Genomic DNA, 18,142 nt, shown 5'->3' on the forward strand with positions numbered 1-18,142 from the left:
TTAGATACTGTACAAGCATCATGAAACCTAGAACACAAATTAATTTGCCTTTGTGAAAAATGTTTTTTTTTAACCCAAATTACTTACCACTTTTCCATGTAGTTTCTTCCTTCACAGACTCCAGGAAATGATGAACTCTTCCTAAATATTTGGTGACACGATTAATTTCATGTATGGATTCTTAGAAACAAGGGGTGGCTCAACTAACATTTTGGCTCAACTTACCCCACTCTCCCCTACAGACTACAAGTCTGCTGCAGTCAAGGTAGAATGGGACCACATTTACTTAAGCACTCTTGCAATGGAGATAAATTCCCCACTATGATACTTGGCTCGACCATTAACCAGTAAATACAAAGATGACCCTAACCAGAAAAATAGAAGATAACCCATTTTTAAAAACAAAGCTTTTTCTCTCAAGATTCAGTTACATTAAACATTAAAAATGTTTGATAAGATTACAACATGCCCATGCAACCTAATAATATTTGCAGATCATGTTCCATTCCTTTCACGTATGCATATTTATGGTAAGATACTTATTCTTAATTATAAATCAAATTGACTTTCCCTGAAACAAAACTTCACAAAGGCTAACAAAAAAATGATTTATTGTCCACAAAGGGACAGAACCATCCAATCTTGTAAAGCTGCTGGATCCTCGTGTGGATGAAGTGGAGCTTGGATCGTAGTGCTCTGTAAACGGGCAGGACAGGACACACCCCCATCTGGATCCGAGCCATAGCCAACCAGACAGCGCAAAAAGTTTTGGCAGGATGAGTTTTGGTCAATTGTAAGTATATTTTATCACTCTGACAACCTCAGTCAGATAGGCTATCACTGTATGAGCCTATATAGATGCCACTATAGGTTACCAACTCATCTCTATGCAGTGTGCACACATCCAGGCTGGTTGATGATGATGATGATGTGGTCTGAACTGAATGAAGGGAGTATATTTACAGTAGAACCTTCTCCTGCCAAACAACGTCTTCTTCCCATTGCCTGCCATCCATTAGATATCCACATTATATTGACCACTGAAGTATGGCCATTACCACACTGTTAAAACAAACTCCGGTCATAACTCAAAACCTGCACATAAACACAATAATGAATGCTTCAAACCAGACATTCGCCACACACTTTTTATACGGAATGTATTAGAGACAGCATTTAGTGCACAACTATGGCAATGTATGATACAACACTAAATAAGTCCAAAAAGCCATGTTTGGGATAGTGGGGGGAAAAATATGATTATTAGGCTACATAAATAATAATATCCCAACAGATCGGTTACACATAAATCATATTTTTGGCAGTGTACAGCTCCCTTTTAAAAGTAACCAATTCTCAAGGATATCATGTCAAACAAAACAACTTGTTACAATCTGGTGGTTGTCTGGTACTCTCATATAAAAATTAATTAGGGGGAGAAAACAAAGATTCATCTTCATGAAGTGCTGTCCATAAATATTGCCAATGCTCTGGTTATTGATATACACATTCTTGAAAGAAAATGTAAAAATATCTCTGCATCACTGAGCCAGCTCCCCATAGGGCTTCGTCATTGGTTGTACAGCCTCACAATAAGCCGATAGGGATGCATTATTTGAGGACAAGGGGTGTTACAAAGGTTCCGCCATCAGCTCTTGTCTTCAACGTGAGCTCTAGGTGGATAAAACCCAATACAACAGCGAGGACAAAATATCCTCAATAAATAAAATAGTAATTTATTTCCTCAACAGAAAATGTGTGTTTTTCCACTTGATATGAAGCAGTTCTATATTAATTTGGTATATTTCATAGTTGTCCAATGTGTGAGTCTTGCAGTGGAGAGTGACAGGTTTGAAAACAGTCCCTTTCACTGTGAAGGCACATGGGCCAGCTGCAGGTTGGGTCTCTCTGGGCTACCGCCGTCTTGGTCCACATCTGAGCTGTGCTCATCAGAGCTCTCAGTCTCTGAACAGTCATGGGGCACATTCTCATATGCCTCCTCATCCATTAGCTCTTCTTTCACGCTGAGAAGAAAAGTAATGATAAGGAAGAAATGTACTTATAATGAATTATGAAACATTTCTCCTCTATCAAATCTAGTTTTGAATGGTGATAGAACTCACAGAGGGTGAATTGGGTACTGCTCTTCACTGCTGTCACTGTAGGATCCATTCCCATACCAGAGAGCTGCATTCATCTCCTCCTGCTGGAACAGAGAACATAAAGGGAGCTCCTATAGAGGCTGGGTTGAATGGAGGTATACTACTCTCTCGCCATTTAGCCTGAAAAGACACGCCATAGGTTTATCAAGGGCCGGTGCCAGAACAAATAAGTTGGACCGGGCATTTGATTTCCATAGGTGGGGCACCTTTAAAAAATATATATATTTAGGGGACCTCCCATGTGTGCACGCACACGCTTGCAAATTATTTTTTTTCATGGGTGTTAAAGACCATAGGCAGCTCGTGAGTTTCAAGTTTGGGGAAGCTAACAATTTATCATACCATTTCTAAACTATCTGCATACTAGTTATGATTATTTGTATATACGGTATGCGCATTTTCATGAAACAGTTTAATTTTGATAACGTTTTAGTTTCTCAAAATCATTGTCATGTGGTTAATCATAAAAATCTGAATTAAAATGATAAAAATCTAAGTTAAAATTCAACTAATGCAAGAACACCAGCCTCTGCCATATGGACACATTGATACCCCGTGGCCCATTGGGGGCTAAAGAAATGAGTGCATGGAACTAGCCTATAGGCCAATGCAGTAGTAGGGCTACAATTTCCATCGTCAACCAAGTAAAATAGATAGACCTAAAGCCGACAAATAAAAACATCCTGATGAATGCGATTGAAAGAACTTGAATTTTCATCTCTACTCCACCTGTATGCCTCCCTTTCTATTTAATTAGCCTATTCCGGGCCCTCAGTGTTTCCGGTACCGTACAGACAGCAGTTTTTTTTAATGACGTTTCCACTGAATACATGGGGCCACCAGATCATGATATATTTGCTCTTTCACACCGACGCTTGGTGATTATCGAGGCCAGGAGTGTTGGAAAGATTTTTCAAATATTGTGAGGAACTACTATCATTTGCAATGGCTGTAGGCTTCGTTGCCTTACTGTGTGAGGTAAAAAAAAAATGTTTACTGAGAAGCTCAGTTTATTATTACTAGTGGGCGTGGTGAGTTAAGACAATCAGAAATCAAATGGGCAATTTCCTACATTTGCACACAGCAGGCCAAGAAGGCCTACTACTAGCGTGCTCCGGCGCGTGCTCCCTCACCGTTATCAGGACAGAGAAACCAGACATGCTCATTGCTCACATGAAGCACTCCAAATAAAAGACAATGAAAAAGTTTACAAAACTCTTAAATTATGGTTATAAAATAAACCTAAACTTGTGTTGCAAAGTTCACAACCTGCTATGTTTCCACTCAGACTGAGAATAGTAAACGACAAATTATTACATGCATTAACAGAAATGTAACCAAACGACAGGGATTGCCGGTATATTCACTAGACCTACTGGTGACATACAGTTGAAGTCAGAAGTTACACCTTAGCCAAATACATTTAAAAACTCAGTTTTTCCCAATTCCTGACATTTAATCCTAGTAAAAATTCCCTGTTTTAGGTCAGTTAGGATCACCACTTATTTTAAGAATGTGAAATGTCAGAATAATAGTCGAGAGAATGATTTATTTCAGCTTTTATTTCTTTCATCACATTCCCAGTGGGTAAGAAGTTTACATACACTAAATTAGTATTTGGTAGCATTGCCTTTAAAATTGTTGAACTTGGGTCAAACATTTCGGGTAGCTTTCTACAAGATTCCCACAATAGGTTGGGTGAATTTTGGCCCATTCCTCCTGAATGGACATGCTTTTTCAGTTCTGCCCACAAATTTTCTATAGGATTGAGTTCAGGGCTTTATGACGGCCACTCCAATACCTTGACTTTGTTGTCCTTAAGTCATTTTGCCACAACTTTGGAAGTATGCTTGGGGTCATTGTCCATTTGGAAGACCCCTTTGCGACCAAGCTTTAACTTCCTGACTGATGTCTTGAGATGTTGCTTCAATATATCCACATAAATTTTCTGCTTCATGATGCCATCTATTTTGTGAAGAGCACCAGAGGCTCCTGCAGCAAAGCACCCCCACAACGTGATGCTGCCACCCCCATGATTCACGGTTGGGATGGTGTTCTTCAGCTTACAAGCCTCTCCCTTTTTCCTCCAAACAAAACGAAGGTCATTATGGCCAAACAGTTCTATTTTTGTTTCATCAGACCAGAGGACATTTCTCCAAAAAGTACAATCTTTGTCCCTATGTGCAGTTGCAAACCGTAGTCTGTTTTTTTAATGGCGGCCTTTCAGGTTATGTCGATATAGGACTCGTTTTACTGTGGATATAGATACTTTTGTACCTGTTTCCTCCAGCATCTTCACAAGGTCCTTTGCTGTTGTTCTAGGATTGATTTGCACTTGATTTCGCATCCAAGTACATTCATCTCTAGGAGACAGAACGCGTCTCCTTCCTGAGCGGTATGGCGGCTGCGTGGTCCCATGGTGTTTAAACTTACGTAATATTGTTTGTACAGATGAACATGGTACCTTCAGGCGTTTGGAAAATGCTCCCAAGGATGAACCAGACTTGTGAAGGTCTACAAATTATTTCTGAGATCTTGAGTGATTTCTTTGGAATTTCCCATGTGTCAAGGAGTTTGAAGGTAGGCCTTGAAATACATCCACAGGTACACCTCCAATTGACTCGAATTATGTCAATTATCCTATCAGAAGCCATGCCATCATTTTCTGGAATTTTCCAAGCTGTTTAAAGGTAATTAGTGTATGTCAACTTCTGACCCACTGGAATTGTGATACAGTGAATTATAAGTGAAATATTCTATCTGTAAACAATTGTTGGAAAAATTACTTGTGTCATGCACAAAGTAGATTTCTAACCGACTTGCCAAAACTATAGTTTGTTAACAAGAAATTTGTGGTGGTTGAAAAACTAGTTTTAATGACTCCAACCTAAGTGTATGTAAACTTCCGACTTAAACTGTATATATGGGCGATTGGAAATGATGCAGACAATTACATTGATGGGAGCTACAATCTGCAATATGAAAGCTGATCAATATTAAAGGTAATCAAAGCTGCTCTTGAAAGCCTGACACAGAATATCATTGGGCTTATTCTGGACAGAGTTTGTGGCGAGAGTGAGCCCTCGTGTCACCTCTTCCTTTCTGCTGAAACTCTCACCGGAGAAAGCATCCGAGCAAGCGAAACAGCACTCCTCTGTCTAACTATATGTAGACCATCTATCTGACGCTGTCTGGACAGAAATAGTATGACATGCCATATTGTTTTTGTCCAGACAGCATCAGATACACGGTCTACACATACTGAGACAGAGAGGAAAATGTTTCACTCGGATGCTTATCTGAGATTAATGAGTCTTTCTGTCGGCACGCTTCTCGGCCCAATAAATTATCAAGATTTCAATATTTTATTTGGACGGGAAAGGAGGTACAGTATGTGGCCAGGCCCCCTAACGCCGGTCCTGGGTTTAGCACTCAATGTTGTCAAAAGAGCATTTACCTTAGGAGTAAGGAAAGCTGAGCAGTGACCATGGTCAGTGTTCTCCCTCTTGAGAGACCTGCAGTCACAAATAAACGCATGTTCATCTATTCAACACACACTGGGAAATAGAGGGACAACATATCCTCACAGGACACTTTAATTTTAGTTACTAGTGCTGAGCGAATAACCGAAATATCAGTTATTTTCTATTTTTTAAACAACTGAGTGACCGATGTCGATTCAATTATATGAATTCCATTTCGTTCGGGTTTTTCTGTGAGCTCAATGTGCACATTGCTCTGCAGTTTTTCTAGAGAAAAATCAGATCATGCCCAAACTTAGTTACATGGTTTGTATTAGTATAATACCAACAAAAATGCAGGTTTAACATGTTGAGAAACAGAGACATAAATGGAGCTTTACTGGAGATACCGAGCATGTTAAACATACCCTTCACCAGCAGGCTTCTGGGGCCTTCTCCTCTGAAACTCCATCTCATCAACTGTCCACACAGCTCCTTTTACATTCTCCACTCGCACAAAACACTTGTGGAGGCTGAGGTTGTGTCTCACTGCATTCTGCAGAGTCAGAAAGAAGAACATTATTCCGTACAAGTTGATCTAATACCATGTAACATTCCTAAAAAACGTAATGAATATGGCATGGCAACTAAAGGTAGGACAAGGGTATTCATATACATGTAAATTACCCTTTAAATAGACAACGAAATACCTTCCATGTTGCGGCGTTGCGTCTAAAATAGGAAAATGTTCGCGTGAACCAATTGTAGATTTCATTTAGTGTCAGCTGCTTATAGGGGGATTCAAATATTGCCTGGAAAAATGCAAACGTTCAATTAGCAAACAATAGACTCACTCCTTACGAATAGCTAACATTTAGTCATCGGCGGGTAAACCAGGGTGAAATAAAAGAAAATATTCCTTACCTGTCTTATTAGGGCTGCATATGTAAATGGCGGTCTAGCTTCTTTATTCTGAACAATATCTGTTAAGGAATTAACAAAATGTGTTTTATTAAAATTAATGATTGAAACCATTCAAGTAGATAAACTACCACAGGCATCAAAATAATGTACCCTACTACCCTCATTAGGTTCAGCATCACTCTGCTAACTCACCTTGATTCATGGTCTTGCTGTATTTCATGGTCTTGCTGTCTGAGTACCATCTTCTTCCAGGGCTCACAGTGAGCAGGGTGTGGGGAGGGAGGATAGAGGAGGAGGTTGGGGGTGGTGTCAGGGGTGTAGAAGGAGCAGTGGCATTTTGAGACAAGCTCATGGAAGGAAGCACTTTGGGAGATGTCACCTGGGAGAAGGAGACATTGGGCACAAGATTCCCCTAGAAAATAAAAAGTAAAGATTAATTTAAAACGCAATACAGCAGTAGGGAATGCAAACTTAAAGGGTGATTATCTTACCATTGTGGCTAATTCTCGTCTTGCTCTGTTAGTAACATGATTTGAATTTAAGACATGCACACTTTAATACTCCAGAGACTTACCATTGGGGTTGCTGGTTTGGACTTTTGATCAGAGGATTTGAGGTGAGACATCATGGCTTGCAGACGCTCTTTGTCTTTTTTCAACTTCATTGAGGAGAAGATAAAACAACAAAGATGTCATGTGAAGTTGATTACAGTGAGAAGGTACTGTACAATGAATGGGCTTTATTTAAGCAAATGTATTGTCTACTGTGTACCTGCAGTTCTAGCTGCTGAACAACCTGCATCTGCACTCGACACTGTGCTGTACTCTTGTCATCCAGTGTATGTTCACTGTTCAGATGCCTGGGGGAAAAACACATTCTATTATAAAACAAGAAAACACTGAAGAAGCCACTAGAACCCAGTGTTACTATTATAGTAAGAGAGATTGACCTTAATTTGTCTCTCTGAGAGATTGAATAGATGAGAAACTCACTTGAGAAAAACTTGAAAGTCTCCAAAGACAGCCTCACAGCCAGACCATTTGCACATGCCGTGTCCATAGAGAGGGTGAGTGTTTTGTGTGTGATTATCCACAGGCCCACTGCAGAGAGACATACATATATATGTATCATCAATGTAACACTTCAGTTAGAGGTTGGACAGATGAGAATGAATAAACACTGTTCCGAAATGACTAATCACCTGTCTTTCTTCTTTAGGATCTGTGATGGATGATTCCCATTGGTGGTGGAATGCTGACTGTGGAGCAGGTTCTTCTGAAGAGTAGCTGGATTCTCACCACCAGAGAGCAGGCTGGTGCCATTCTCACACCCTTTCATTAAACCTAGGAGAAATACACAAGTAATTCAGCCAAATAACTATAATATTCTTGCCCAACAACAACCAAAACAAATGTAGCTGCCTTGCAGCCATGGAGGAGGACAGCAACAACATACAAAGCATGGGGCAGATACTTGATGGGGGAAGGTATGTTAGATTAGGGTTGGGGCTGAGGGGGTAGACACTTACCCTGAGCTGCAGAGGGGCTCATGGAGGGCAGGACAGACAGGAGACCCTGTCTCTGGAGGCTAAGGAGGTGCTGCTGTTGGACCTGCAGGAGCTGCTGCTGGATGGCCATGTGCTGAGCAGCTAGCTGCTGTAGGGGAGTGGGGAAGAGGTACACATGAGGCCTCAGCAATACTATAATAATACATTGATTTTATATAGTGCTTTGGAACATTTAGATGACAGCAAAATACAGACGTATGACAAAAAATAAGTATGTCGGCCTACCTCTTGGCCTGACTTCTCAGCATGCTTCTGCTGTAGGAGCTGGGCGTTGAACTGGTCCTGCTGTTTCTGGCAGAGATCCTGTATGTGTTGCTGTAGAAAAAAAAGAAGGAAAAAAACACCTTGAGTTAATGGAAGGTCATGAGGAAATACAGTGGTCACGTTCAAGCCATCAGCATCTCACTGGAAGATCCACATGAAAAATAGGTGACGTACAGAGAAATTAACAAAAATTCCTGCTAATATTACAATTGTGAAACAGAACACAATAAAGCATTTACATGTAGATTTGTGTGGTGAATATGATGTAGTTACCTGGTGTAACATGAGTGCTTTCTGCTGCTGGAGCAGGGCCTGGATCTGCTGTGGGTTGAGGACCTGCTGCTGAGTCTGCTGAGGAGTCTCCACCGGAGGGGTCATCATAGACACTGAAACTGTAACCTGCCAACACACAAATACAAATGAGCAGTGACTAGACATAGCCATGCCGGAAAATTAAACAACAAAACAAAACAAAACAAAATTTGACAAAAACTAACAGGGCTGAGCTCTCTGTATGGCTGGTTGCATCGTGTAGATACTCATATAGCATGTCAACACTATTGTATTGATTGATTCATTCCAGTCAATCATTTTGGATTAAAAAGACCTACACTACATAACCAAAAGTATGTGGACACCTGCTTGTCGAACATCTCATTCCAAAATCATGGGCACTCGGAGATCCTGTTCTATGAGCTTGTGTGGCCTACCACTTTGCGACTGAGCCGTTGTTGCTCCTAGACGTTTCCACTTCACAATAACAGCACTTAAAGGTGACATCCTATGAAAGTTGAAAGTCACTGAGCTCTTCAGTAAGTCCATTCTACAGTCAATGTTGGACTATGGAGATTGCATAGCTGTGTGCTCGATTTTATACACCTGTCAGCAACGGGTGTGGCTGAAATAGCCAAATCCACTATTTTGAAGGGATGTCCATATACTTTTGTATATATAGTGTAGGTTGCCTTGCCACCCGAAGTGTGAATATAAAATCACTTTCTCAGAACACAAATAAATGGGCCTATTTTAGTCTATAAAAACATGACATTACGTTTCCTCTGGCCAAGCCCAGATGGGATCAGAGCGCATAGGCTTCTCTGGCTACCTGCAGCTGTGGTTGTCGTCAGTAGGCTGTAGTTGGTCAGACTGAAGCACAGACTAATTGTGCACGTTGACAAATCATCAGTCTTTTTATTAAACAAATTTGGTGGCGGGTATGGACTTCCATAAAACAGCTTGTCGTGGTGAATTCAGTTATACTTTCCTGTCACAATTCACTTTTACCACATTCAATTATTTTCATGATATTGTTCAAAATGAAGCCTGGTTTGTTGTGATGTTGTAATGTAGGCCTACTGTACTTTATAATAATATGAGAGGGTTAAATCATTCATTTTTGATATGCTAACTTTACTTGATGAAGACATTTTGTTAGCAGTAACTCTGTGCTTTTGTCTTGAAGCTAAAAATGTATTGAGTGTAGCCTACAGACGAGAAAATAAACCATTTAAATTGACTGCACATACATGCTTGTGAATTGTTGCAGTGTAATATGGTTTGGGTGCATTATTCAACAGTGTAATATGTTTTAGAAGAAACTTTTGTCAATGTTGAATAGTTTGTACTTTCTGGCTAGTGGCTGTGATATTTACGGTCAATTTGAACTACGGACCAAGATTGTCATGTGGCCAGCCACAACGAAAGGCAAGGCAAGGATGTAATGTGAATTGAAAAGTTGAATTCTCTTTCGCCACCCCGCTCCTTAGAGTCTTCTTCATATCTCCTAGTGGGAATAGGGCCTTAATTAAGGTCTGAACCACAAACAAACAATTCCCACTAAGGCTGGCTCTGTTTGGGATCCAGTAAACAAACTGCTGGAGGATGTCACATACACTCTAGGCTAACAATAACAGTGGATTGCCAAGGAGATGGCCCTTTCCCACACGGACTAAACATGCTCTGATGCTCATCAAGATCCTTATAGACCTATACCCTGGAGCAGATACTGAGGAAAAACTCATGGCTTACATGACTTAAAGCAGAAGGTAAAATAATTGCATCAGCTGGACTTAAAGTCTGCAGTACTGAAGAAAAAAAAATTCAGAGAGCCAGATAGGGCCAGTTAGTCACTGTATATGGTATGGGAAAGGCTCATCTTTTGTATGCACAACATCAGCAAAACCTAATCCTGCACCTAATCCTTGTTTCCATGACGTCAGGGCAGACCGACCCAAACATCTTTTGTTATTATTATTGTTGATGTGACAGAAACCCACATACCCATGAAGGACAATGTAAACACTGGGCTAGTCCTCAAAGAGAGGTATGTGCTCTATGACTAATGTTGCCAAAAACAAGTTACACCCCTTTTCTGAAACCCAGAAAATATAATCCCTTTTCATATAACAGACCCTTATATTTAATCTCTCCCTGAACTGAGATTTAACAAACCGTATGTAACCAAACTCAACTGAGACATACACAAACCATCAATGCACAAAGGAATACAATCTACAAGACCAGAGTAAGAAAAATGCTTGGAAGAGGCAATAAAGAGCTAAGGACATTTTCATATGATTTAAGTAAATTACCTTTGATTATACAGTACAATAACATTATAAATATGTTAGGTAGTAGTGACACATGCAAATTCACTTTAACTAACACAGTCACAATTACTATCTTGGTCCTTAGTTTACATAGATGACCAGTGTTTCACTTTAACGTAGTCCTTTTCATCCAGCAAATTCTACCAATGTATATACCAGTAAACATAGAGCGTTATCTATCTACATGTAGAAATAGGCTAGTTGACCAAAATACAATAATAAAGCAGACAAACCTGACCAACTCCATTTACAGTGGTCGTCTTTGGCAGTTCGAGACGCAGGGTGGAGAAAGACAGAGCAGTAAGCCGAGCACAACATTACACTGTCTGGCAGTCTGACAAAGTGCTTGTGTGCATAAACAAAACTAACCAATAACACAGTTCTATCCTTCTCCACCAATCACAAAGTGTCTCAGCAGTCTCTGTCTGCAGCACTACAGTTGGCTCAAAGTTCAGTGAGAGATATCCTACCTATCATACAAACAAAGAAAGATGCTAAATGTGACAATTTGAGAACCCATATGCTTTAGTTGTGGAAAGTAAGCATGTGGCACACTTTATAAAATAAGTTTGGTAACCTGGTTTTGCTGCTGACTGTCAGCCCCAGAACCCTCTGGAGTTAGTGGCTTAGCACTCAGATAATCATCCTTCTCAGCACTGTCCCCATTCTCCGTCTGATTGGCTGGACTGGTGCAGGCTGTCTGTTCTGACCCAGACTCATGCATCTGGACTCACTGACCTGAGAACAGAACAAGAACAAGAGAGCCGCTGTAAACCTCATGTAAATCCACAGTGACTTTCCACAATACTGATTTTAGGCTACATTTTTGGGGGGGGAACAATTACATATGCACATGGGCAATTCCACGATAACGGAATTAAGCTTGAATTCAGATTGCCCATATAACTACATGCACATGGACTACTTTGAACAATTTACACAGGAATTTCACAAAAACACATTTACTGAACAAACTGTGTAGATGCAAAGTTTGGTAACAGAATTACGTTAAAATCTCCCTCAGTTTTTTTGTTCAACCACATTCTCCAAAAAAGCTGAAATATCAGCTCTGAAATAAGATTCAAATAGGTCTGCAGAAAGAATGGGGTGTCAGCTACATGACACCTTGAGTTTGAAAACATATTTTGGTTACTGAACTACAGTAGGGGAAGTGGATTTACATCCGGTAATGGAATTACATCCTGATCTGTACTATACAGAAATGAATAATTATGGACATGAATATCATTCTCTTCATGGTGATGTATCCTGAATAGGTACATAAAAGTAGAAATATGCAATATCCTTATTTTGCATATTTGGGTATAACGCTTCACACTAGCTGTTATTGTAATGAGCGCCGCCCCCAAACAAGACCACATCTGAAACAATCAGACGTCTTCGTTTTACAAGTTCAGACGTCACAGTACAGCACAGTAGAGTGTGGTAGGTATGTTCAGTACATTATATTGTACTCCACTCTAGTGTGCTCTACTTTTCTGTACTGTTTTGTCCAAACCTGTGAAATATAGAAGCTTATGAAAGGTTCAGATTTGGTCCGGCCGGGGCGGACTGACCAAATTTCAACTTCCATTGATTTTTGGTATCGGTCGATGGTCAGTGGGTGAGGATGCTTGTTACACTAAATGGAAAGTGGGTAGTTGGTAGAAAGAGTCAGAAGAGGTGACATTAACTGAAAGACAGACAGACAGACAGACAGACAGACAGACAGACAGACAGACAGACAGACAGACAGACAGACAGGCAGGCAGACAGGCAGAAAGAACCAGACTGTTTTCAGTCTTGCTTTGACCACCAGACAAAAGGTATGAGCTGAACAGTATGCCAGTGGAAGGAAGGACAGTAGCAGGTGACCCAGCTGTGGTTTGTGAATAGGATTTCCAATTGTAGCCAATTCAATTGCAGTAATTACATGACTGATTTGGTTACAGAATTACGTGTTTTAATCACTTAATAATTCATAAACGAATAACAACTAACGAATTAGTAGGTCTACCTTTACTTGTTATTTCTGTGAATGTTCATTATCCTCTCTCATAAGGGAGAGAAATTAGAAAATAACTTAAAAGATATGGAGTTTTGACAACAGAATTACAAGGCACACGGCAATGTTTCTTACATTTAAAGAAGGCAAATAATGTCTAACTATAATTTATAGAAGGCTTTCATTTAACATGCTCCTACAAACTTCACATTAGTGCTCATCGGTCCTTTTACATGGAAAAGCTCACATGCGGTTTTCTTACTGAAGACAATCTTAGAAACATCTTCAATATTGTTGCAGATCAGAGAAAGACAAGATGTTACTCTGCTTTAACTAATCAAGGCAACAGTTTCCCTCTTGCCAACATAAACCGGAGATATTTGTTGAGTAGCTGATTGCTGCCATGGCTACGGTAAACAAAGGGACCCTGGTTCGGTGTTTATGAGTAAACATGTCGTCCTTCTGGAGCAATTTAACATTAACCAGGTGGTGTGATAAACAGATCTGGCAGGTAGCACAATACCGCATTAAAGGGAGGGTCGTGTGTACAGTTGGGGAAGCGTTCGACTCAAATGCAACACAGCTAAAATAAACAGCAAATGTCCCCTCAGCTGAAAACGTAGATTCATCAAATGTATGTATTTATGACTTATCGACTTCTGGAGAAAGCTGAAACATTGTCAATGCAATATTGTATCTAACAGTAGGTTAGCCTATCAAGTCTGACTTCAGTACCTACTGGCCTTTTCATTCCACAGCAAAACTGATTCCTGTTTATTTTAGGCTACAGCAGCCAAGGGTGTATTTGCACACAAAACAGTGTTTCATCCTAATGCCCTTCAACATTCCCAATGTCGGATCCAGTGCTGCTAGCAAAGCAGACAAGCAACACAAACATTAGGTTTTTAGGGTAGAGGGGAATCTTCTGAATACCTACTTCAACAGTCAGGACCGAAAATATAGGCCTAGTCTATACCACAATGCAACAATGCATTTCAATCCTGACTCTTAGATAAAGCCTAGCCTACCATATATTTGTAATACAGATCAATGAGAAAGAAAAATCACATTAAGAATTATAACAAAGCAAACTATAGAAAGGTCAAATTTGTAGAACAATCATCAACGAGAGTTTGGGGTTCTAGCCAAAATATCAAATCAACTGTTATGCACATCTTTACAATAGTACACCATCCTTACCTTGGCAGAAAAGGCACAGCACTGTAGGTGTTCAACTGAGTTCAAAGCAGTAGCGTAAGAAGTGTGTAGCCTATGTGGACTGTGAACACATGAACAGGTGCTGTGGTTTAAAATGCAGGAGTACGCCTGTTTGCATAAACACGAACACTCTGCAAATAGAACAAGGGCAAACCATATGCCCACTGCAATTCCTGTCTGTCCAGGCATACACAATGAATACCTACATTCTGTTAATTTTATTGAATGCACATTGCATTGTCTAATGTTCAGCTCCTTGCTACTTTTTGGGGATCAACATTTCCCCTGTGTTTCCATTGGGAGTTGTCACTCTTTTTAGTCAAAACTATAATTCAGAGCCACAAACAAAAGGCATTGTATGCCTGCACCAAAGCATTAGTAGGGCACTATAAAATCATAGGCGTGGGAAAAACAACATTGGATGTTTTAAGTCCACAACAATGTTTAAACCACATCAGGTGACCACTTTAGAAGTCTGGGACAAATAGAAGACATTTTTATTTTGGGGTGTAGTTAACCTTTAATGCAAGTGTGCACCAGCAAGAGACCTTTGGTTAGTGATGTTTCTGTAGTGCTCACGTGATTGCAGAGTTTGTTAAGCAAATTGCCTGTGGATTGATGCATATAATCATGGTATCATTCTAACAGGCTAATTGAGAAGGTTTTCGGGAAAGCCTTTCCATCTTTACCAGAAGGTAATCATTAGCATAATTGCTAACAGTTACACAAAGTGTAGACATGCGCACTCCCCCACACACGTTTCAGAAAGTTGCAGTAAAATAAAAATCACTGACGCATTTTGTTCATGGCATGATTAAATTGGGCAAATTAATGAATTGTCAAATAAGTTCAATACATTTAGTTGATTTCCTACAAAGTTCAAAACCTTTTTGAATATTGTTGAATTACATTTTAATGTCTGGATTCCGTGATTCTGTCCGCATTCTCTGCAACATGGATATTATAAGGCCCTACATACTGTAAGGCTATCCTTTATAAGTGAATGTGTGTTAATCAATCACTTGCATGCTAAGTTTACCACTCTGGGGAACAATTACCGGATGATGCAAATAGAAATAAGCAAATGTGAAATTCAATCAAATGTTTTCATTTAACATTTGCATAGCTGACCCGCAGGAAGTTTAGTTTTATTGCCATTTTCATAAACAAGGTGGATGATGCTAGACTAGGCATATATCATCATCTTCTTTGTTGCTGTGGGAGAGACACCACAGGATAGTGATTCTGAAAAGAATATCCACTCAAAGCCATCAAATTCTATCATGGATCAGCTTGAGCAGCAGTATAACATTAAGCATCTGTTCTGTCAGCCAGGTTGACTGGTCCCTACATGATCATAATATGCTGTATGCCAGGGATCATCAATTAGATTCAGTCGTGGGACGATTTCTTCTTGAGTGGATGGTTGGGGGACGGAACATAATTACAAATAATTTGTAGACAGCAAATTGACCGCAAGAAGCACAAACAGATAAAAAGTTTGACTAAAACAATCATTTCAAACCTTGCTTACATTTGAATACGATCACGTCGTATCTCTCTATTATCCATGGGAATACTTGGGAACAGATTTCTTAAATTAAAATCACTTGATGTTTTTTACAGTCTTAAGTCCAACAATGAAAATGAAAAATACAACAAGTTCCTGTAAAGATGTTGGGAAATGCAAGATGTCTGGAATTAAAATGACAAGGGAACTCATCACTAGGTGCAAAATGTGGATTTAATATCTTTGAGTTTTTGCTGTTTTTTTGTAAAACCACCTTCAACTGGACATGAACATTTCTAAGATATATTTTTTTTCTCCATAGAATTGAGAATTAAGAAAATATCATCAATAACAGGTTAGTTAAAATTCCTTGTACGAGGCTTTCCATTAGCAAACCTGTAAAGGGTATGGAGAATCACATATCCTGTAGCAACTTCTAGCCTAAATAACTACATTGGAAACCATGCAAAAATATACAAAACAGCATGGGGTGATAACGTTTCAGCGCATTACATCTAATGTGAATGCTTTAATGACAGCACACCTGCCAGACATACACCTGCCCAACTGAAAACTCTTTGCAGTTGTTATAAGTAAACTCCGGGTTTGGCACAAGACGCTATGGGTATAGAATGTGTGGGGGCCACATTCATCCAGTTTATAGGGGCCACATCCATCCATGAATCAGATTGCCAAACACATGGGAACAAAAGAAGGACAGTCAATTGGTCTTAAGAGGCTACAAGTTCTTTGCTGGTGTTGTTGAAATGGGGCATTGCGGGCAATTCACAGCGAGAAAAGAATGAAATGCCAGTGGTGTAATGTACTTAAGTAAAAATTATTTCAAGTACTACTCAAGTTGTTTTTGGGGATAGCTGTACTTTACTATTTATATTGACAACTTTTACTTTTGGTACCTTTATTAAACTAGGCAACTTCACTACATTCGTAAATAATTGTATTCTACTTTTTACTCTATACATTTTCCATGACACCCAAAAGTACTCTTAACATTTTGAATCAATAGTAGGATAGGAAAATGGTCCAATTCACACACTTATCAAGAGAACATCCCTAGTTATCCCTACTGCCTATGATCTGGTAGACTCACTAAACACAAATGCTGTTTCTAAATGATGTCTGAGTGTTAGTGTGCCCTTGGCTATCCGTAAATTTAAAAATAATATTATTGTGCCGTCTGGTTTGCTTATTATAATGAATTTGAAATAATTTATATACTTTTACTTTTGATACTTAAGTATATGTAAAAACCAAATACTTTTAGACTTTTACTCAATTTGTAATTTACTGGGTAAATTTCACTTTTACTTGAGTAAAAGTATCTTTACTTTTACTCAAGTATGACAATTGTAGTGCTTTTTCCACCACTGGGAAATGCAGTTTTAGCTAACGTTATCTAGCTAAAGACGGCAAAATATCTACAACATAACTACGGACCATGGAAATGTACTTTTCTAGCTAACGTTAGCTAGCTAGTATTAACACAGAACAACGAACAGGATAAAACACCGGATGTATAGATGTGAAGCGTCCGCTCGGCGGTTCCACTTACTACCAAATTTGGTAGTGAGAGGAAGCCTAGTGGCCAGCACTGATGGAAGAGGGAACAAGATGGATTTTGGCCGAAATTCTGCACATTTTTTCATTGAAACTTTTGAACGCAATAGTTTTCTGTTGCCAAAACTATAATGTTACAAACAGTATGTAAACTTTACCCTTTGCTAAAGTAAAAAATAAACAAATGCGTTGCTGAGGAGTGCAAAGGCGAATTGAGTTATTGCACACGCGCACTTCAGAGTAGGCGTTCCCTAACGGAAATAGGCAAATATATGCTAGAACGCGCCAATAGGAACTCACTAATAGTTGCTTGTCTCTGCCCAACTCCTTTATTGTTCTGTCCACTATGACTCATTTCTTCCCATTTTTAACGTATGGCTGTGGGCTATCTTGGTTTATTTATAAATACATATTTCGTATTAAAGCTAACGTTAGCTAGCAAGTAAATGTTACCGAACAACATTGGAATTCGTTAACCTTAGCTAGCTATCCAAGAGATCAAACATATTGGTTAGTTAACTCGCTGTTAAAAGCCACTTCGTTGTTGTTGTATAACGTGAATGTTAATTTAGCTAAACAACGGGTTGGTGTGGTTGTTTACCGCCTATGTTGGCTAGTAGCTGGCTAGGCTAGCTAACGAGATGAATAAATGGCATCAGCTATCCAATAACAGCATTCTACCATTTACTTACCGGGGCATCAATGTGTAGCCTGAGCTACTAGCTAGCTATTCAGCACGTCTTGTTGAGCAAGATAAGAAGCGATTGAAATACACTCACTCAGCAACCACCGTTAGCAAACACAGATAAACAGTTGACACTGGACTGTGCATTTGATGACATCA

General features: G+C 39.5%; 1 protein-coding gene across 7 annotated transcripts; it reads right to left on the bottom strand.

The window, feature by feature from the left end:
* Positions 1-1,134: 1,134 nt before the first annotated feature.
* LOC135504262 (forkhead box protein P1-B-like) lies at positions 1,135-18,138 on the bottom strand. 7 transcript variants are annotated; one of them, XM_064922651.1, is made up of 17 exons: positions 18,078-18,138; positions 11,565-11,725; positions 11,221-11,247; positions 8,652-8,777; positions 8,340-8,429; positions 8,076-8,202; positions 7,749-7,890; positions 7,540-7,647; positions 7,319-7,406; positions 7,122-7,205; positions 6,740-6,959; positions 6,548-6,606; positions 6,334-6,435; positions 6,052-6,179; positions 5,620-5,677; positions 2,124-2,206; positions 1,135-2,024 (listed from the first exon to the last, which is right to left on the bottom strand). In XM_064922651.1, the coding sequence occupies exons 2-17, from the start codon at positions 11,709-11,711 to the stop codon at positions 1,868-1,870; spliced, it is 1,746 nt and encodes a 581-aa protein (XP_064778723.1). In that variant the 5' UTR covers positions 11,712-11,725; positions 18,078-18,138; the 3' UTR covers positions 1,135-1,867. The 7 variants fall into 7 exon arrangements, 6 of the variants coding, with proteins under 6 accessions (XP_064778723.1, XP_064778724.1, XP_064778720.1 ...); XM_064922652.1 differs by having other exon boundaries at positions 2,124-2,203; positions 17,991-18,098; XM_064922648.1 differs by having other exon boundaries at positions 17,991-18,097.
* Between the last annotated feature and the right edge of the window lie 4 nt (positions 18,139-18,142).

The sequence above is a fragment of the Oncorhynchus masou genome, chromosome 18 (genome assembly GCF_036934945.1).
Source record: "Oncorhynchus masou masou isolate Uvic2021 chromosome 18, UVic_Omas_1.1, whole genome shotgun sequence".
NCBI lineage: Eukaryota > Metazoa > Chordata > Actinopteri > Salmoniformes > Salmonidae > Oncorhynchus > Oncorhynchus masou.

What these genes read in the sequence shown, in the direction of transcription:
- LOC135504262 (XM_064922651.1), bottom strand. Translation starts at nt 11,711, where the DNA reads ATGCATGAGTCTGGGTCAGAACAGACAGCCTGCACCAGTCCAGCCAAT. An exon ending in ATCCTAAAGAAGAAAGACAG is followed by an intron (nt 7,648 to 7,748) that starts GTGATTAGTCAT and finishes GTCTCTCTGCAG; the next exon opens with TGGGCCTGTGGATAATCACA. An exon ending in CAGAAGCCTGCTGGTGAAGG is followed by an intron (nt 5,678 to 6,051) that starts GTATGTTTAACA and finishes TTGTGACTGCAG; the next exon opens with GTCTCTCAAGAGGGAGAACA.